This window comes from Motacilla alba, chromosome 3 (assembly GCF_015832195.1).
Source record: "Motacilla alba alba isolate MOTALB_02 chromosome 3, Motacilla_alba_V1.0_pri, whole genome shotgun sequence".
NCBI lineage: Eukaryota > Metazoa > Chordata > Aves > Passeriformes > Motacillidae > Motacilla > Motacilla alba.
This window is the reverse complement of record NC_052018.1, coordinates 35,493,859-35,515,203: the sequence shown is the minus strand read 5'-3', so window position 1 is coordinate 35,515,203 and position 21,345 is coordinate 35,493,859. Positions and strand designations below refer to the sequence as shown.

Sequence of the window (21,345 nt, the reverse complement as noted above, 5' to 3'; positions counted from 1 at the left end):
GATTACCCACTGCTTCTTCTAAAACTGCGCAAAGAGCAAACAGAAAGCAGATACAAAGCGAATTAAAGGAGATGTGTTTTCCTGTAACACTAATTAAACTCTGGTATTCCTTGTCATTGTAATTGGGGATGCTAAAATTTTATAAAGGCTCTGGGAAAGATTGGACAAATTGATAGGTAGGAAATTAACGGAGGATTGTTACATTTTTATGCACACAAAAATAATAATCCTCTAGGAGGTTTCCAAGCTTTATATTCCCAGAGGCTGGACAAATACTTGTGGAAGGACATGTTTGTTCTATCCCTGCTCCCCTCCCTAGGCATTTACTTTGGGATACATTTGGCAGCAGGGTACTAGTTGGGGGGGGGGGGGGGGGGGGCGGTTGGTAGACCTTTGATCTGACCCTGTACAGCTGTTCTAATGTTTTTTATTATCTCATTTATTATTAAAAAAAAAAAAAAAAAAAGAAAGAAAAGAAAGTGCTTGTCTTTCTGTGATACTAAAGTGACTAAAAAAATCAAAGAGAGAGACCTGAGAAGTTTAAATAAAAAATTCTGGTATCTGCAAAACACTAAAAACAGGGTCACATTCATAAGCTAAATTGTTTCCCAACTCAAGTATTTTATGATGTTTAATGCGAAATATGGCAAAGTCAGCTCAGAAGTTTGCAATGAGTACTATCTGTTCTGAAAAGGAAGAAATTAAAGCTACATACAATAGACTTCCTGCTGGGAAGGTGAGAGGGAAGGGAACTCAGCATCCCAAAGGATGCACTGGTATAAATTCCATACTAAACCAAGAGACATGAGTCATCAAAGCTACAACGTTATTGGAGAAAATCCAGGAAGCCAGACCTAAAAGAGGAACAGAAAGGAAGTGGGGGGCAGAGAGAAATAAAGAGAAAGAACAAGAAAGAAATAATTTAAGACAAGAAAAGAGAACTTTGCTAGAGTTGCCTAGAACTGAAAAGCAGTGGAGGTAGTCACACCACCAGACTTCCAGATTGACATACATTCGTGTGGGCCAACACCAGAGTCAATCCAGTACATCCCCATTATCTCATAACCAGCATTTCCTTCTGCCAGTGCTGACACTGTGCATGAATGTGAAGCCTTGTGGCGAGATAAATTCAGAAGCAACTCATCTATAAACTAACACTTTATGCCAAGCAGGCTAATGGTTCAGACCAGCCTTAGGATCTCTCAGCAGAATGAGATATAGGTTAAAGATGTGGAAGCCTGAAGGAAGGGGAAGAAATGCAAAAGAAGCAACCTTACTTTGAAATTTAATCTATGTTTGTGGTGTACATTTTTACTTTGGTTTGGTTAACTTTTTTCAGACTTGTAATTGTTGCCTACCTACAGTAAAGCCATGCTTCACTTGACCCACAAGCTCGCCCAGTGCTAGCAGCCTTGAGTGATGCTGAGAAATATGAGACACATTTCTTTGGGGACAAAAGGTTTGCAAAGCAGTGCATTCAGGCTCTGCTAGTAAACCTGTACCCTCCAATCTAACAGAGAGATGAGGAGTTTCCTCTGCCAACTTCCAAAGCCAGGGTGCAGTAGCACTGCACAGTGTGAAGCTCCCCACAATGGGTGCTCACCCATGTTTCACCTGCAAAGCTCACACTACAGAGCACCCTGCAGCCCTGGACAGTCCTCAGTCACCTCAGAATGTATAGGCTTTTTATTATCAAATGCAAACTAAAATTGTACTCATTTATACTTATTGTAATGTAGTCCGGGCTTAATTGTGTTTTTTCCCCAAAGAGAAATTCCAGTCTTTGAGAGACTAACATGCAGTAAAAGCCCTCCACAGGCACTGGTAGAAATATGGAATTATTTAGCACTTAGTAAAGGAATGGTAAGGACCTGCCTTCTTTCTATAGGGCTAATTGAGTAGTGATCAGGAAGGGTGGCTCAACATTTTCCGTGCCATGTGGCAAACATCAGTTTTGAGGCCTTTTGAATAGGTCAGATGGAAAGATAACAACCACATAAATTGCTTGCTTGTCTGTGCCCAAGTTGGGCTGCTGAGCACTCCATGAAGCACTGGCAGCTCTTCCCCGATGCTTACAGCTTCTCACTCTCACTCCTGCAGAAACAGCAGCTGAAACAGCTGTGGTGGGAGGCACTCAGAGAAAAAGACAGCATTGCAGACTTCTCTTCTCATGCCTGTACAGTAGAAAATGGGCAACTGCAGCTCACACTCAAGATTTCAGACAGGAAAAATGGGATGTAGTAAAAGAAAAGCAGAGAGAAGAGTGTCATCCACTGCCATGGACTGCAGAAGGAAACTTGTTTAAAATTTGTCAGCTCTTTAGTTTTCCTGGTGGTATTAATCTCAATAATTTTAGGAATACAATTGCCAAATATTTTAGCACCCTACAACTCGTTACTCTAGATTTCCCTTATCTGTTCCCAGATACCCTTCTAAAAAGAGTCCATATGTGGAACATTGGTTTTTGTCATATTGTTAATAACTTGTCAAAACACCCAACATTTTTTTCAGCTTTTCTTCATCCTTCATTGTTTTTCCCTTATTTCCTCAATTGAGTTGATTGATATACTAAACCTTTCAATAAACTGCCAGACAAAAAAAAAAAAATATAAACAGCTAGTAAGACCCTCCACAGAGAATTTAGGATGTGGTTTCCCATTAGTTTAAGCATCATCTAGGCTGTAGTGCTCCTGCTATCCCCACTGTAGCCCAGGCACCTTTTACTAAGACTTTCTTTCGCTAACTCTTCCACAGCTGTACAGGAGGCAGATTCAGATGGAGACTAAGTCACTTTATGAGGTGCAGCTGTAAAATTTCCAGGGGCTGAACTGTGGTGGAATAGGGTGAATCATAAAATGGTGTGGGCTGGAAGGAACATTAAAGATAATCCAGAAATAATAAAGAAACCCCACCCCCCCATCAAGCCTTCCACTAGACCAGGTTGCTTGCAGCCCCATCCAATCTGGCCTTGAACACTTCAGGGCTGGGGCATCCATAGATTCTTTGGGCAATCTCTTCCAGTGTCCTACAACCTTCACAGCACAGAAGTTCTTCCTAAAGTCCACTATTAGGTTCACTGTGGAATATCCTTAGACTATATGTGTAGAGCGAAAAACTGCAGAAAGATCAATTTTTTGCCAGCTGTGGGTAAGAGGAGATTTTTCAGCTCCCACAACTCATAATGTTATGCAGGGATATAGTATCACATGCTACTTCCAAAAAGTAGAAATGGATGCGCCTGTGGTTTATGTTTCAGAAACATCTAATTAGGGTCGAAGGAAAGTTGAGGCATCAAGGCATAGCTTCACAAGGTTAAGCAGGTGGGTGCCCCAGGGAACAGGAAAAGAAGATAGATGTAAGAAACAAGTGCTCACTCTGGGGGCAGCAGGGAAGCTGCCTGGTGGAAAAGGACCTGGGGTGCTGGCAGCTGAACATGAGCCAGCTGTGCCCAGGTGGCCAAGAAGGCCGATGGCTCCTGGCCTGTATCAGCAATAGTGTGGCGAGCAGGGCCAGGGAAGTGATTGCTCCCCTGTACTCTGCAATGGTGAGGCTGCACCTCAAGTGCTGTGTCCAGTTCTGGGCCCCTCACTAGAAGAAGGACAAGAGTTCAGAGAAGGGCAGCAAAGCTGGTGAAGGGTCTGGAGCACAAGTCCTGTGTGGAGTGATTGAGAGAGCTGGGGGTGTTTAGCCAGGAGAAATGGAGACTCAGAGATGAGAGACCTTCTCCCTCTCTCCAACTGCTTGAAAGAAGAGCGTAGCCAGGTGGGGGTTGGCCTCTTCTCTCAGGGAATCAGCAGCAGGATAAGAGTGTGAGATACAAAGCTGTGTTTCGTGTCAGGTACATACAGACAGCGTGTGTGCTTGTGATATGTGTGGAAACTGATTATGGGACAATTAAAGGATGAATTCTAAAAAATAACTGAGGGAGTAAAGCATGGAAGAAGGCCTTTGAACTTATCCTTTGTTTGCAATTAACTTTTATAGCATCTGAATTAAAGCTTTAAGGATGTTGCTGCTGGACAGGAACTTTCTGCACATAGCTAAGCATTAAACAGCTTTGCAATAATAACCTTTTGAAGTATAATTTTAGAATGTTGCTTGTAGTAAGGAGCTTTGAAAATATAAGTTTAGAATATATGTAAAGGAAATATGCTTATCTCAACACCTTAGCAAAACAGTAAAAGCAGCTTGAGAAAGGAAGATGAACATCAACCCAAGGATTGATAGTTTCAACCAAGGGAAGCTGGACATCACTGTTATGAGATTTATAGTCTTTGCAATTAAAAGGTGGGCCCACATCTGGAGTGTGGACCACACCAGCTGGAAGACCTCTTTCTTCTTTTGGAAGTCAGACCCCACCATCTGGGGATACTCCTTTCTGGGGTACATCCTGAGAAAAACTAACTCACAATAGTGTATAGAATTGTGACGTAAAAATTTGGAATAGAAACTGCTGAAAAAAGCTTACGTGTATCCCTATAAATATCTGTACACCCCCAACTATCGGTGTGCAGCTGGAGGGAAAACTTCCCCCACTGTACCCAGCGCTGTTTTGCTCATACTTTACCACATTAACTAATAAATTGATTGCTGCCTTAATATTGGCCTAGTCAAGCTTCTTATTTATAACAAGAGGACACAGACAGTCATAAGCTGTGCCAGGAAGGCTAAGGTTGGACATTAGGAGGGATTTCTTCACAGAAGGGTGATCAGACATTGGAATGGACTGCCCAGGAAGCTGGTCGAGTCACCATCCCTGGAGGCGTTTAACGAGAGACTGGATGTGGCACTTAGTACCATGGTCTGGTTGACGTGGTGGTGTTCAGTCACAGGTTGGATTCGATGATCTCAAGTCTTTTTCAATCTTAACGACGCTACGATTCTTCAGGAAACACATTCTTTAAGTTTGGGAAGTGGAGCTGCACCAGGTCGGTTCCTGGTTTCCCTTTAGAAACTCGCATAAAGCGGCTCAGCGTTTTACACATGAAACCTGTAACGCAAACCGAGCGCACAGCACCGCGCCCGGCGGGCGGGCGGGCGACCGGTGCCGCTCGTCCCCTCGCGTCCCCTCCCATGGCGGCCACGCCGTGCCCGGCGAGGCGGGAGCGCGCGCCGGCCCCTCAGCGCCCGGCCCGCGCGGGCAGCACGCCAGCGCCCGCCCCTCCACGCGCCCCCGCGAGCCAAGCGCGCTCCCGAGCCAGCTCCGCGCGGGTCTCCGCCCCTCGGCAGCGCGACCGGGGCGCGGCCAGCTTCGTTCCCACCCCGCTGCGTACATATAAAGCTGGCGCGCGCGCACCACGCCCTCTCTTTCCCCGCGGAGCGCCGGCAATGGCGGCACACGGTAAGGCGGCGCGGGATGCGGTGTCTGCCGCTGCCCCGGCGGGGCGGGGGGATGGCTTCTTCCTTTTGTTTGGACGTTCGCGAGCATCGCCCGCAGTGCCGGTCGCGTAGTGCATGAGGCTGGAGCCGGCAGGTGAAGCCCTCACCCTTGGAGGCGCGAACAGAGCCAGGCGAAAGGCGACCGTAATCCAGCTATGGGGCCGCAGCCGCCGCGGAGGTGCAAGGGGACTTGGAGGGGACTACATATCTCAGTATGCCCCGCGGGAGGCGTCCTGCCGGAAGCCGCGTACCGAGGCGCGGGGCAGGCTGGGAGCGGTAGGCGGCGGTGACCCGCGTGGCGCTGCCGGGCGCGCGCCATTTTGATCCCCGCCCGGGGCCGGTGAGGGAGCGCTGCCCTGCCGAGCCCCGAGCCGCGGCTGCGGCCGCCCCTGGCACCGTGCGGCGGCCTTCACACCCCTGGGCTCGTGCGTAAAATGCTGGATAAGGCAGAACCGCCTTGTTCATGGGGCAGAGGGTTGGTGCACATGCACATGCTTGTGTTACCCGTGCATCCTTTTGGAGGGTTCAGCCACCGGCATCATAGCACTGCTCCACAGCAGAAGACCTACAAAAGTACTGTGAAATCCATATAGCGCCCCAAGGAAAAAAGACCCACAACATTTAGGTGATACCTGATGTAAATCGTAAGATTGTGTTCTAACAAATTATGTTTCCTTTATAATTTTAAGACAATGACATAGCTTAGAAAAGAGAGATTTGTTATAAAAGTAAACCACCACCCCAAAGTACTGACAGAAGCCTATTGTGTGCTTAAGATGCCTTTTTGTCCCCTGTATGAAATGCTGATGTCATTAAGCCCAAAGCACTTCAAAAAGAACAAGAAATACTATAGAATATGTCTACAATTCCGGGCTCTTACCTGCAAGCAAAGATTAGGATGGAGGTGGATTTACATAGGAAGGCGTCAGGTGCGTTCATTGTGTGTTTAATTGGCTTGTCTGACAGTCTGAGTCACACCTTAGATTACTGAACAGTAAATTTTTGGAACTCGAATCATTAGTAACCCTTGATTATTGAGTTTATTACACTCAGTAAACATAAAGTTTATTGCATGCAAGAAGATGTAAGCTTAACTTTAAGCTTTCTGTAGCATTGTTTTAGTGATAGGAAACAAAAAGTGTGATAGGTTATCTTTCATGGCTCAATGCATTTATTAGGTCTGTAGTACAGAGTGAGATACTTAAAGCACAATCAAGTGATAATAAGCACAATCAAGTGATAATGTATTGTCATGCATTTCTTGGAACTGCTTGAGTTGGTGGAGTTTAATAATTGCTATGTGGTTAAAACAATTCTCTAAACCAACTTAAATCAGTTCTTCAAAGTGATTAAAACCTTGAGATGATTTTTCCTTAAAAGCTCTTTCGGCTGAGGTTTAACAGTGGGTATGTGCAGTTATTTCTACGATGCTTTTCCTATGTGATTTCATGTGGGTGTAACTTGCAACTCCTTTGTTGCTTAAAACTGCATTTCTTGCTGCTTTCCTCCTGCAGGCTTGCGATTTAGTACTCAACATGCTGCTTTTAGAGATTGTGTTGCTGATTATTGCCTCATAATGTGTGTGACTTACTGATCTGGTAATATGAGTCTGCTGATTTCAAGTTGTAAGGCTGTCCGTGTTTGTTTTTAGGTGTGATGGAGAGGAGATGTTCATTGGTGCCGAGTACGTTGTACATTAAGGTAACAGCTCTGGAACTTTTAATGTTGCTGTAGAAGTGCATTTCTGTTATTGACCAAGTCAATGAATACTTGTGTTTCATAACTTGGTTTCTGTATTTTGTCTGTCAAAGTATGGGACGTGCCATAGAGTTGTCAATTTTGTATGGCTACTGAGTTGGACAGAAAGAAAAAACTACATTGCATTTTCATAACTGCCATCAATGTGATAAGGAATTATTTGATATTTTTTGGGTTTGGTGCTCCTTAAATTAAAGGCAGTCTGTAGGTCAGTTCTTAGTTGGACTTATTTTGCTTACAAAATTTAAATTGCACCTTGTCAGGTATTTCACCTGTTCCAGAAGAGTATTAAATTGTGTGAAAATTTTAGGTTTTTATTGCTTGGTGATTATGTTTCTGACATAGTAACATGAGAGATGATGCTAGACCACAGCAAGAGATGTTTTCTAGTTTAAAAGATAATTTTGCTTATTTTTAATTTCAGCACCTCATGGAAGGACCATCACAAGTAGAAGAATACTTGGGACACACAAGTGGATTTTCCTGAAAGCTGTGTATGTTCTAAATGATCAGTGGGGATAAATTAACAAGACATTGATTAGAAAAAGATGCATAGGATTAAATTAGTAGCTATATCATTAGCTTTAAAATTGAGGTCTCAGTAATTTTGGGCATGTTTGACATGGTCTAGAACTGTGTGGGCTGGGGGGGTTGGGAATAGATATTTGTGTTGGAGGAGCTGGTACAATGCCTGTCCTGAAGTGTTCATACTAAATTTGAAGTTTACCTCTATAGCTTTTAATTGTGAATTTGCATTTTATTGGGAAATAAGTATGAAACGGTGTTTAGTCAAAGAAAACAGGACCTCTGGATGCTCATTAATACAAATCAGCAAATGTTCCCATATTTTAATAAAAATGCGTATTCCCTTTTTAAATGTATAGTTGTTATCCTCACTACTTTAAAAGAAAGATCTCCAGGTTCTGTATTCATTTAAATTTTACTCAAATGCTTATAATCAGTTGTTACAAAAGTAGAAATTGATTGTTCTTACTGGCTTATGTTATAACATGAACTTGTTGTAATTTGTGATTTTACTCAAATTTCTAGAGTGGCATGAACAGTTTCTAGTAATGACAATGTGGCATGTCCTGAAAAAGGATTTCCTCACAACAGGAAATAAAACAGGTAATATTTATTGATTAAACAACAGACATTTTTTGCTGATTTTAATTGATTCCCTTTTTAATACGTTGCTAGTAAAAGAGGTGAAGGTTGTCTTGTGGAACATATGAATGTATGAGTGGTGTTTAAGTTCCTGTCACTTATACTTGTGGATAATGCTGAATGGTGAATCATGCTAAAACTGCCAAACCTGGCACATTGTTTAGCAATTTCATGAGGCTTTGGCTACTGAGATCAAACCACTTACGATGTTTCAATCATAAAACACCCGAGTTGGTGTTGGTTTAATGCTGTTGCTATGTACAAGTGAGGTGCCTGCGTGCACCAGGCTGTGAAAACAATGTTGGTACATTATTTAAACCCTCCTCAGGTCTGTGTTGACACAAATAAGTACTGTTGCAGAAGCTTGTGTCTTTAAAGAGCAGAGAGGAGGAAGTGTTCAAGTATTCTGCCTTGTAGTGGGTAAATAACAGGCATTAGTCAGGTGTGGTCAGGAAGTGTTGGTGGCGATTGAAAGCTAGTGGTGATGTCTGCATTTCGATCCTTTTAGAACCGTTAATTTAGGGCTCACTCAGATGTGAACGTTTAGGAAAAGTCATAGTAATGACAAAGATGAAATTTGATGGTAAATTGTAGTGAATTCTAAATTTAGCTGTTTCAGCTCCAGAGATAAATTACTTCACAAGGGCTGGTATAATGTACTTAAGGCAGGCAAAAAGAATGCTCACAAATGCTTACTGTGCTTTAAGAATAATAGCAATGGTTTCTCTAAGAACTTTATTCCCACCTAAGTGTCTGGCCTTATAATTTTTCAGTGAAATTCACTTTGTTGCACTGGTGTTTGGGTCCACAGGCTGGTTTTAGTTAAAAAGTTAAAATGTAGAGGGGGGAAAACTTTTCTCATTTTCCTGTGTTGCTATACATCTATAACTTTATTCTACTTCTTATTCAAGAAATACTTTGTTAGCTACCAGTACTTTCTTTTGAACAACAGGTTTTGTTCTCGTATGTGAAGTTTAAATGTATGAGTGAAATTTCTTGTGCAGCAGTGCTGCCTGTAAACAGCTGTATTGTTTAGACAGACACTATTGCAAGTAGAAAGGAGAATGACTTCCATGACAGACCTAGAGAAAAGTTGAAAGTAGCAAACCTTGTTAGTTTTAACTAACCAGTGCATTTTATGTCTTTGCAGAGATGCTTGAATGCTGCGTGTGATTAGAAGGTATGAATTCCAGTAAATATTATTTTTGATCATAATAGGCAAATCACCAGTATCAGATATCCTGATGATCAAGTGTAGTTCCCCCTTGCTATCATAGTTCATACCCAGGTTGAGCAACAGCTGAGCAAGAGAAGCAAAACCAATCTTACTGTGACATGATGACACTCTTCTGATTGAAGGGTCACAACTTGCAGTGTGCTGATACTAATGCAGCACATGTTGAATAATGCAGTTTGGTCTGTACGAGAGGCTATATAGATGGCAAGTTGTATTTTGAGTGCTGAAAGAAAACTTCTCTGAACTTATAAATGTCTTTTTTACAGGAAAAAAGAAAACAAGTAGGAACAAGTGCTTTTGGCTTATTCAGGTATGTAACTGAAAAGCTTCTAAACATTTTCTGGTTTTAAGTCTAAAGTAACTGTGTTTACGGTTCAGATCGTTTTGCATTGTGATAGTTACAAACATAATAGATCAATTGATACAGTAAGTCATAGTTGGCATTTCCAAAACACTTGTTCCCCAAGGCACGGTGTGAGCTGATAGCTGTGCCTAACCTTGGTTAGCTTTCAAACCTACGTGAAAAGTTTTAAATAAATGTTCATTATTACTGAAATACAACAAAATGTTAGAGTTTGGAATACAAAAGCTAAGCAATCAGAAACCTCAAAGAATATTCCTACTAAATTTTTTGTTCATGTACTGCTTTTGTCTCATCTGTGATGATCCTATCCCGAACCTGAATTCCTGTTGATAAACTTTATACGGATCCGGTTTCTGAGATGAGACCAAAATACTTTATGTTAACTTTCTGAGACGTATTAGTCTTTGTGGGTTTAGGGTTTTTCTTGGTTTGTTTTTGTTTTTTCAGAATTAGCAACATGTTAATACAAACTGTTGTGTGCTTACTTGCAAATTGAAATTTCTGCCTGGGATGAACCATTTTACTTAGATCTTCTTCTCCTTTTCCAGTGATGAATTGGAGCACTTTGTCAGAACTGCCTGACAAACGTGGATGATGTAACCAGAAGGAAGTGTACCTGAAGAGAAACTGTGACTTGGAGTGGGATGCCATGCTTTTAAAAGCCTGCTAAAACAGCTGCCATTTTGTTCAGTGGATACTGTCTCTGCATATTTAAAACACCATCTTTCCAAAATACTGAACTGTCTTCTGTAGGAAGTGTAGCAGTAATATCAGGGAAAGGAGCACATGGAAAACCCCTTGATTTTTTACCCTTTTAAAATACCATATGGGTACACAGTCTTGCAGATACTAGAGATCTGTGATAACTAAACAGTGGAGCTCACAGGCAGGCCTACCTGTAAGGACAGGGTGAAAGCAAAGAAAAAGACCGTGTCTACAGCTTGCATCACTGTATCTAGTGAGGGAGTGAGGAGTTGGGTTTATGGACAGCCCTTTCAGCAGAAGACTAGTACCACAACAGTGGAACTGCCCTTTGAGGAATACATTGTCAACAGTACTTGCTTGCTCTCTAGGGCAAAGAGATTGGTAGTGGAAAAAGAGAGTTACAAACATTGGAACTTGGGCTTTTGTCTTTGTTTGAAAAGACAGGTGTCTGCTAAGGAAGGCAGGAGCTTCCCTTGAAATGGAAAATCTAAAACTCTTCCCTCTGAATTGTTATCATTTTGGAATTAAAGGGAATCTCAGGCAAAGATATGGGAGTAGGAAAAATAGTTCTTTATTAGGAAAAACAAAAGTAAAAATGAAAATGCAGTAATACAGAACAACATTGACAGGATCAGAATACAACCTGACACCCTGTTGGTCAGGGTGGTGGTAGCTGCAGTCTGATTAAATGGCGGCTGCAGTCCTCGTGGAGTGAGAGGTGTGGTTCTGTTGAAGCAGTGAACCTGTGGAAGGCTGTAGTTTTCCTCTCAAGGTCCAGTGGTGATGTAGATTGGCCTGGTTTTCCTCTGGGAATCCAGTGAAGAAGAAAGCTGCTCCTCTAGGAATCCACTGGGAGGAGACTGACTGGTGTTCCAAATCTCAGATTGTACCCAGGTTGGAATGCTTGCTTCCTTCCTCTGGGCGGAGTATCTCACAATGGGATGATGTAATTTCATCAGTGTGTAGTAAAACTCAAAGGCTCATTAGCAGAAGATGTCTTCCTGGACGGAGGGTTGGTAGTGAAAGAGATAAAGAAAACTGCCCAATTAACAAGATAACTGCCCCACCACTAACAGAATACACACCCCCAGCTATGTCTTGCAACCCTAAGGCTTTGAATGGTCACTTGAAAAGAGCTAGTGCTGTAATGACAGCAGCAGCAAATTTGTTGTGTTCAGCCAGCTGTCCCTTCCACAGAGGTATGAAGGATCATAAATTGGTCACCAAGTAAACTTAAAGACAACTCATGGTGTATACATAAGGTAAAATTTGCCTTAAAGCATGACTTTCAAGCCTTATTGTCAGGAATTCTTTATAACACCAAAAAACTGACAATAGCATAATTAAAAATTCATAGACCTATTACTGAATCATTTTGAAATAGTCCAAAATATATAAAGCAACCCTATAGCTCACGGTGTGTACTTGTTCATCAGTGACAAATTCCATGTGAAGTCCCAATTTTCTATCAAAGTAGTATGAAGTATTAACACTACCAGGAATACCGTATAAAGCATTGGAAATGTCAAAAATAAGTATCCATCAGGCTGCTGAAGTGGATGCTAAGTATCTGACTAAACTCCCAAGAGTACATTGGCTCGCTGAGCATCTCCTATGGTTTGCTAATTAATTAATTAGTGGCCTGCTACGTTGGCTAAAGGCTGCTCCTTTTGAGCAGGGAATGGTATGTCAGTCTGTTAAATATCAAGATCTGCAGAAATAAACTAGAAAATTATTTTTTTCTTCACTGCTTTCAATAATATTGTTTCTGTTAACAAATATTACTGAGAATAGTGTGTTTTTTTTCATGTGCCATGTTCAGTACATGCTTTTGAATAAAGGATGTTAAAGTCATGGCTGTTGCATGTTAGCTGTGGATCACACCACGGTGTTCCTTCCGTGCCTGCTTGTACTTCTCAGGAGCTATGGAGGCAATGGGGCCTTGTGCTGACTGGTGCAACATGTACTGGGCACACAAAGCTTTGTGTTGTGCTTGAGTGACTCCAGGACAAAAACTGACTGCGTACTCAGGATGTGGGAAGGTAAGATTAGTCTAAATCTTCTGCTCACTGCAGATCTACATAAAGTGGGTGCTGTTAACAGACAGCATTTCAGCTGCTTGTCTGGTAAGTCTAAAAGTCTGTCCTAGGTAGGTCAATCTCTTCTGGATGTTAAGATGTCAAAGAGCAGAGAGATGTTTGATAGAGTAGCAGTATTTGGTCAGTACATTGTTAAATATTCAGAGGCAGATAGAACTTAATTACAGGATCATAAGAGTGGCATGTGTTTTTGAGAATAAAGGTGTCATCTTTATCTTTAGGCTGATGTTAATATAGAATGTTAACCTTTACAGAGAATGCTATATGTATGTGCAGTAAACTTTGAAAGTGAGTTTTATCTTGTGATGTTGGGGATGAAATAGAAGACTAAAGGTTCGGGGTTGTGGGTGGCACTTCAGGTACCCAAAGGACTTCATGACAGTCTTGCTCTGTATGTTCTAAAACATTCGTTGGGCATGGTCTGGGGGGTCGGATTGGCAACAATAGATAAAGAGTGCCAGGAAATAAAGCTACTGCATATCAATGTGGTGTCTCAGAATGTTTAATCATGAAAAAGATAGGCCTCTCAGCATAAAAATAAAAGGTAGATGTGGCCAATGGTAAGGCATATTGAATATTGAGCTGTAGAACTTTCTCAAGGAATGATCCTGTACTTCAGAGCTACTAAAAAGTGGTAGCCAATAAAAGGTGTATTAGTAGTACAAGAGTTTACTGTTTACAAAAGTGAAATACTGTTTTAACCATGACACGTTACAGAGGATTTGGTTTACAAGACCAGTGAAAATTATGTAGGAAGGTCATTTTTATAATCCATTTTAAGATAGAAAAGATGGCTTTTTTGCCTTGTGGGATGAGGTTAATATGTTTTCAAACCAGTTGTTCATTTAGTTCTGGTACATTTTCTGGAGTGATGTTTAATACAAGTGAGATAAGGAGATGTAGTTTTGGAGAGTTACTCTGTGACACATTTGGAACACGTTTGGAATTTGCATGGGATTTCTCTGCAAAAGCACTTGATTAAACTTCAGGCTTACAAAATAGATTGTTAAATTCAAAGCTTTAAGATTGTGCAGTAAACAGCATGAAATCATTTTGCTGCTTTGCTGCTCTAGTCCAGTGAAGTCTTGCATTAACCATCATTAGTGGGGAGCTAGAAGTGTCACATGGCTGTTGGGCTGTGGTCCAAGAAATCGGTGGTTAAACAAACTGTTCTGGAATGTTGCCATTTATCAGTCTTAGTAACTGGGCAAAACCAGCAGAGACTTAGTAATTTAACGAATGTTGAGCTTATGAGCAAGAGAAGTAGCTTGCAACCACATGGAAGGTTCAAGAGTAGCTCTGCATAAATGCTTTGGTACTATTGAAGTAACAAGGTCCTTATTAAGGTGGGAGGTTTTGTCTTGCTGAAGAACTTGTCTTACTGGTGAAGGCTGTGATCTATAATCAAGAGTTGCAAGTGAGTGAAACTAAGCTAGCAGTGGTTATCTTGCCACAGCACCCACACTTGCTATGTGACTGCCAGTGCTGGTGTGATAGCTGCTTCAAGTATCAGATCCCAGTGAACAGGAATTTCAGAATAAGCTGTCCTGTCTCGCTGCCATACTGCAGAAGAGTCTGTGACTGTGGCTGCAACTATATGGTGTGCTGGTGTTGGGGTTCCTACCATCTTTCCTGCAGGAAGGCTCTTAACTGTATAAATTTGGCATACGAAGTTTGGGATATGTGTTCTGTCAATTAAAAAATGGCATTGAAATGAAATGAGTTGGTAAAGAAAAGCATTCCATAGGACATTCACACATGGACACAGCAAAATCAGCAAGGGATTAGCCCAAGGGATTAGCCCACTCTTCTTTATACTGAAGAGTGTTCAGTCCTAACTTTGGTAGCTTTTCTTCACACTCCCTCCCTTTGACCCAGAGGACAATCTTTGAGCTATCATCTGGAGTATAAATGAATTTACCAGAAAAAGAGTAGTTTCAGATGAGTGGAGTACACATGGAGGCATTATATGCTATGTAAATGCATGTCTGATGATACACGTTCTTTATTTTTTTGGTATTACAACTGGTTTTATGAGTATTTTTGCTTGTCTGCCCTTGTATTTCCCTCAGAGGATATAAACTGGAAAAGTACAATTAGAATGATGAATTCTACTTCCTCTCAAACATCATGTGGCTTTTTAGTTGATAGTCCAGTTGAGCTATCAGGGCTATGAAGACAGTACTTTTCTGCCATTGTCTCAAACTTCCTGCAGGCTCCGGAGGACAAAGTGGTGTTTGATGCTCAGAAGAATGGCTGTATTGAGTGGGACAAAGTCTGCCTCGTTCAGTATTCTGTTTGAGGATGACCAGTATAAGGAATAGGAGAAGTATACAGAGCCTTTCCAGCAGTTTTCTCGGGAATTTTTTGAGATTTTCATTTGTGTTTGAATGCTACTTTGCAATTATGACCTATCTCCAGTTAAAAATATTTGAAACATCAATGATATGTGGGCTGTAAAACAGATGAAGTAGGGGGTATGTTAAGTGTAGGGAGGGTAGGATTCAGAGGGGGCTGAAGTAAAAGCTTTTTCCCCCCCTTTCTGAAGCTGATGTCACTCTTGATTCTCATGTTACTGAAAACAGTGGTAAGTGAAGTTCAGTGAGGGGCCCTGTGGTAGGACAGCCTTGCTGTTTAACTGAGGTGTGCTGGGTGGGAAAACTTGATGTACTCATGTGTGCTCTTACCAAACCAATAGACACTATCTTTTTCCCTGAAACTGGAGTTCTCCCTAACTGAAGGAGCACTCCAGTGCTCTAGTTTTATAGTGGCAGGTGAAGAATGATTAATATCTGTCCCAAATTGAAGTCTTCTTTTGAGGAACAAAAAGCATTTGTAATAAAACAAATGCTTAGACCTTACCTTGGTAAGTTGATTGGAAAGTAAAGGTATTTTTAAAAAGTCTTAAGATCATTGAAGAATATACAGGTATTGCTATATCTGTGTTTCATCTTACCTTGACAAAATGGAAAATAATTTGCCCTCAGTTTACCTTGGTTTCTTTCTGAGTGAGGAGTATTGCAGATATTAGGGTCCTGCGGGAGACATTTGAGACTTCAGCTCTTGTGTGTCTCGAGGTTTAAGCCCAGCCAGTAACTAAGTACTGCATCCTACCTGCCCTCGTAGGATGGAGAGGAGAATATGAGGAAAGGTAAAAGCAATGGGTTGAAATGAAAATAGAACTGAAATTAAACATAATAATTGTACCATAAAGGAAGAAAACAGAGAGAAACCCAGAGACAAGCAAGTGATGATACACAATGCAATTGCTGATCACCTGCTAATATATCCAGCCTGGGCCATGACCCATGCCTCCTGGCCAGTTTCCCCCAGTTTATGTACTGGGCATTACATGCTAGTATAAAATATCCTCTTGGACAGTTCAGGTCAGCTGTCCTGGCCTTGCTCCCCCAAGACTTCTTGAGCCCCTCCTGACTTGCAGAGACTTCTGATTGTTGCTAAATAGTGCTACCGTAACATCAAACCATTATCAACTCTATTCTCATACTGAACCAAAACCACAGCGCTAAGAAGTACCAGTTACTAAGAAGAAAACTAACTAACCCAGCTGAAACCTTGATGGTATGTTAGCTCTGTCTAGCAGTTAGGTTATTTTCTGCAGCAAAAAATACAAGCAAAATTGCTGTCTTTTGTTTCATGCACACCACCAGAAAAGTACAATATTGAAATGTGGTGAGGGGCAGTTCTTAATATCATTTTGACTTCATAACTAAAACAGTTCAGGGTATGGTGATTCATTCCCCAGGGTATATCAGAATAAGCATTTTCTGAAAGTAGTGGGACTATGTAGTTACTGATTTGGATAATTTTATTAACTGCCTACTTGCTACTGCAAACAGAAAGAGAAGTTTGGTTTGTGGGAATTAGTGCTCCTTTCCCTCTTCCTGTTTTACAGATTATAAACCACACAACATAAAAAATTTAACGGCAGGAACAGGAGTTAGTTACCTCTAAAACATCTTGAAATAGCAATTTATAATAGATACTATTTCAGTGCTGAGTGTTTCCTCAAAAAATCGGCATGGCAGGGAATAGTGTCTAGGCTTTTGAAAATGTTTCTGAAGTAGTACTCTTACACTTGTCTGAGCTGGCTTGTCTTCATTTGCATGTACTTCAACTTAATTTCTGCTGCTAGTGAAAAGTTGTTTAGTATACTTTGTGCTAATTTGACATACAGGATGTAAGGCTGCTGGAAACCTTTTTTCCATGTAAAGAGATCTTAATATGGTGATCCTCTGGCAGGGGTTGGCTGCAAGGTGTTTTGCCATGTTTTTAAATGCTATGAGAAGATGTCTGGAAATTCTGAGTACTTTCTCCTGAGACTATTATGTAGTTTCTAGTTTTATAATTGAAAAAGTAACACTGAACAATTTTAGCAACTGCTTGTATATTTTCTATTGAAAATATAGAGCCTTTATTGAGCCATGGTGGATATGTGGAAATCCAAAGCTTTTACCTCACAAATATGATTTGTTAGGAGCTACAGATGTGAAGAGACCTGTGATGTAAGGACCATTGACTTCCTAATACCTATTGCCTGACAGCACTAACTTTTAAGGGTAAATAGCCACTTAGCTTTGGTTTTTGTTGAAGAAACTTGACAGTGACCAGGATGGTTCACTATGATGAAACTCTCTCACCTACCTGAAAGGGAAGAAGAGGCATTCTGTTATTGAGGTAGTGCTCCTGGAGGTGCTCTGTCTCTTGGTTTTATCTGCTGGTTTTTTTTTTCCTAAGGGCTACTTGGAGTTCCCCAGTTGTGATTTTTTTCACTGAGGTGAGACTAGGGAATCCTGAAGTATTGTTGACTATTAACCAGTGAAATGCATTTAAGATGACAAAAGAAGTATGCATATTTGGTCTTTCCTGAAGTTACATCTTGTATAAAAAGCTCAAACTTCTACAGATAATCTGCTCTATCTCCCACCATAAAACTTCTTACTCTGGGCCAAGGTTGGGACCTTGGTGCCCAAAACTTTTATATTGCGCTCAGTTTTGTCCCAGTCTCTTAAAAGATACTATTCCTCCTCTTCTATACTAGTCCTGTATTGCTTTCCTTTTAACAGTTATGTATTGAACATAAAAACCCACAAAATTCTATAGGACTACTACATAAGCATTCAGTATCAATCCCAGAAGGGCTGTAAGAATATATGAAACTTCTGTGAAGGGGAAAAAAATAAAGATCTCTGGGACTCGAGGATATAATAACAAAATTGAAATATGTGATGAGTTTTAAAAACAAGACCAGGTCCTGTAATTGATGTGATTTGACAGCTGTGATTTCCTCTTCAGAAATCAGAGACAGAGCCTGCAAATAAGTCACTTATGAGGTAAATTGCAGATCTATCAGCAAGGACAGCTAGCAGGGCTTCAGGTTGTTTTAGATATGGAAGGGAAATACTTCTTTCTCTACTTCTGTGTTCATACTGAGCTCTCTGCTGGAAAATTTCAGGCTATAAAGTAGGTGTTAGGAAAAAAAATAGAAGGTCAGTATTATTTTAAATACAAACATTTCCTTACTCACAATTAATGTAATAGGGCTAAAACTCAACTGTACTTTGTATAATATTCTCCAAAAAGCCATAACCATTTTTCAGAAATATCTCAATTCTGCAGAAATAGGCTTGGTTGAACTCGCTCTTCTCTCCTTGACTATTTTGAAGTTTGGCTGGGAAACAGGCACCCCAAATTCATTAAAAAGGCAGAAATTAATGTCTGTGAAGATGACAGCCTTTTCTATAGCAGCAGCAAAAAGGACTATCAGCAGAATTGGCATCTGGCCCTGGAAGCAAAACATTCTGAGCTTCTGCTAAAGCTTCCAAAAGAAGCATGATAATGAGGTTTTAGAAAATTCCTAGGCTGTCTTGATTTCATACACAGTCTAATCCTACTGCTCAACTTTGGTGATTAAGGTAAATAATATAGAAAATACTGTCTTGGGCCAAGAAACAGTAAGATATGATGTATTTCTTTTTTTGTGGTTCACTAAGGTAGTCTCCCCTTTTGCTGGGATTTAAGCTTAATATGAACTTAGTCATTGTTGGGGTGCACGGACTCACTGCTTGCTAACACATCTGACTAGCAGTTGGGATGTCCAAGGCTCAGAGGGAAAGCTGATGTGTTACCAGCACTACTATCGGCCTAAGGGTGGAAGACACCAATTGTGTCACCTTGGCTGAGCTATAGAAAGCAGGTGAACTTCTAAGCTGGGAATGTCTCATGTTTGGGGTTCTTTGTGTTGCTTTTTGTTTTGGTGTAGGTTGGAGGGTTTTGTGCATAGCTTACAAAAGTTTCTGCTTTAATAGCCTTCCCTTCTTGATTCTGATTCTAAATTTTTTCCATTGTGCACTGAGACTGGAGGAGTTTGAAATATTTTCAGACTAAAAAAATTCTTCTGCACTTTCCTTACTGCCTCTTTTGGCTGCAGCAGGCCTGTATCAATACTGTTGATCTGAGTTTCGTTAAAGGTTTTTATGCATCAAGTTTACTAATCAGGACTGGTCTTTTAATAAATGTTTAACGGGATTAAAATAAAAGTTGTCACTAATTTACAAACCTTTGCCTTTTAGTGTACATAAGGTCATCTCTTGGGTAAGAATTATTTTTTAATTTTTCTTATGAAACACATAAGATGTGGCAGTAAAATCTAAAAATGCCTGACCTGGAAGGGTATGAAAGAATTTAGAAACTTCTGCAGTTAACTGTCATCAGTGATTTTAACTGGTTTTTTAGGGACATGCTCACTCAGCTACCTTTATTGATTCTGCTGTAACTGAGAATTGATGTATTGGCAGTAAAAATGCATATTCTCCCACAGTTCCATTGTCTCCTCTTGCTGCTCAGTATGCGCCTCCAAACACTGCTCTCCATTGGTACGTAACTCCAGTTGGAGAACACAAGAGCTTTTAAAAGTGTTCTGGTTAATTTAAATGTGGTGTCAATAAACAAGTTCACAGATTTATCAGCCAGGTATTTACCCAGTCATAAACTGTTTTTTTTTTTAATTAGCCCTAATACATTTAAGTTTTCAAAATGAAACTTCCCTGTAAATGTTCTTATTTACTGCTATATAAAGATCTAAACTTTAAAAAAGAAAAAACAACCTTTTATGTTTTTTACAGGATCAAAATTAACTGATTTTTTTAAAGCAGATTAAAAGCATAATATTCTTTATCTGTCCCCCCTGCAGATCACAGCATAGCAATTTATTTTTTTCTAGTTACCAGTTGCCGTGAAAAACTAAAACTTTGCTTCTCTAAAGATCTAAACCTGTGCTTCTAGCAGCACAGTACAGCTGCATTAGTTGTACCATATTAAATTACAAATTTGTTCAGGTTTGAGCACGGGTTATTTTGCCTGCACTGCCCTGTGCAAAACTACGAAGAGATTCCTGGTTAAGGCTGCACAAGCTGGAAAGGGAAAAGTTAAACACATGTGCTGAAGCTCTATTTTATGTTAAGATCTTATTGTAGTATTACTCAAGGCCCATGTAGAAGTAGAGAGTAGATCTTCCAAAAGAAGATTATTGAAAAGCAGCAAACACAGCCTGAGGTACTGATAGAATCAGAGTTCTTCATGCCTGTGCTCTGATGTTTGTGTGTAAATGAGAATTCCCATAGGGCAGCATTCCCCAGGTTATCTTTAAGAAATAAAATAAAAAATCATTTGTACACAAAAGGTTGTATTGTCTGCTCTTGGGATCTGCAGAAATGCTGCATTTTGGTAGTCACTTCTGCCTTGCACCTGGCAAGGGTCATAAATGTGTGTGTGTGTGTATGTGAGCTTGTTCTATTCTTACAAGGACCTTGAAGACACAAGGTTATTTGGGCTCACCCATCCTTGAAAGGATTTTTAGGTTCTTTGGTTACATGTTAAGTAGCCTGGAACACTTGACCTGAAAGCTGTGTATTGCAACTGCTGCATCAGACACTTGACTGAGTAATCGGCCATGTAATTACTAGCCAAATATAAAGGCTTGGGATATAAGCCAAATTTCTGGCTACTGATCATCCATGCCATAAAGGGTTAATGCAGTCTGACAGCTAAAGCCTGGGCAGCAGTTTAATATTTGGACATGGTTTAGAAGTTAAGATGGGTGAGAGCTGGGCTGTGGGAATGCAAGCTGTGCTCTCCATATTTGCCTTGCAGCTGGAGAACAGCCCATGACCCATCCCATCTCCTGTATGGCTGTGGCCATTGTGTCTGTGGTGTGCTGTGCTCTCCTCTCCTGGGAAAGGTGCCCAGAACTGGAGAAGAACATTCCGTGACCCAGTGACATGCTGTCTGCCTTCGGAGATGGGCTTAGTGCAGTAAGTAACTTACATGAGGTTAAGTGGATCCCAAAGGTCTTCCTTCAGCTGGCTTTTACAAGGGTGCCAAGTACTGGAATCCTTCTGGCTGCTAGGCAGTGCAGGTTTGTAAGGGCCAGGCTGGATGTGTTTCTGGGGCGAAGGAAGGGCTTAATACAGCAGTAAGTTCTCTATTGACACTTTCATTTGTGGCTGCATTCAGTGAGTTGCAGCTTCAGCACTTGGCTACCTCACACTGCGCAAGTGGACAGGACAGCACCACTGTCCTGAGATGACTCGGAGATGTTTTGAAGATGGATGCTG

The 21,345-nt window shown here is 41.0% G+C and overlaps 1 protein-coding gene and 1 non-coding gene across 5 annotated transcripts; both read left to right on the top strand.

Annotated features, from left to right (window-relative positions):
* Positions 1 to 4,662: 4,662 nt before the first annotated feature.
* LOC119699605 (60S ribosomal protein L22-like) lies at positions 4,663 to 12,464 on the top strand. 4 transcript variants are annotated; one of them, XR_005256480.1, is made up of 7 exons: positions 5,098 to 6,004; positions 7,031 to 7,080; positions 7,562 to 7,631; positions 8,188 to 8,265; positions 9,455 to 9,484; positions 9,808 to 9,851; positions 10,454 to 12,464. XR_005256480.1 is itself a non-coding variant. In XM_038133334.1 (5 exons), the coding sequence occupies exons 1-3, from the start codon at positions 4,984 to 4,986 to the stop codon at positions 7,622 to 7,624; spliced, it is 471 nt and encodes a 156-aa protein (XP_037989262.1). In that variant the 5' UTR covers positions 4,663 to 4,983; the 3' UTR covers positions 7,625 to 7,631; positions 8,190 to 8,265; positions 9,455 to 9,485. The 4 variants fall into 4 exon arrangements, 1 of the variants encoding a protein (XP_037989262.1); XR_005256479.1 differs by having other exon boundaries at positions 5,098 to 6,308; XR_005256478.1 differs by having other exon boundaries at positions 5,104 to 5,341.
* Positions 10,196 to 10,265, top strand: LOC119699970. The gene has a single exon (XR_005256617.1). It is a non-coding gene; the product is annotated as a small nucleolar RNA SNORD50 (small nucleolar RNA).
* Positions 12,465 to 21,345: the final 8,881 nt, after the last annotated feature.

Coding starts and splice junctions, on each gene's coding strand:
- LOC119699605 (XM_038133334.1), top strand. CDS start 4,984: ATGAAACCTGTAACGCAAACCGAGCGCACAGCACCGCGCCCGGCGGGC. Junction 5,342..7,030: donor GCCGGCAATGGCGGCACACG/GTAAGGCGGCGC, acceptor GTTTGTTTTTAG/GTGTGATGGAGAGGAGATGT. Junction 7,081..7,561: donor CGAGTACGTTGTACATTAAG/GTAACAGCTCTG, acceptor TTTTAATTTCAG/CACCTCATGGAAGGACCATC.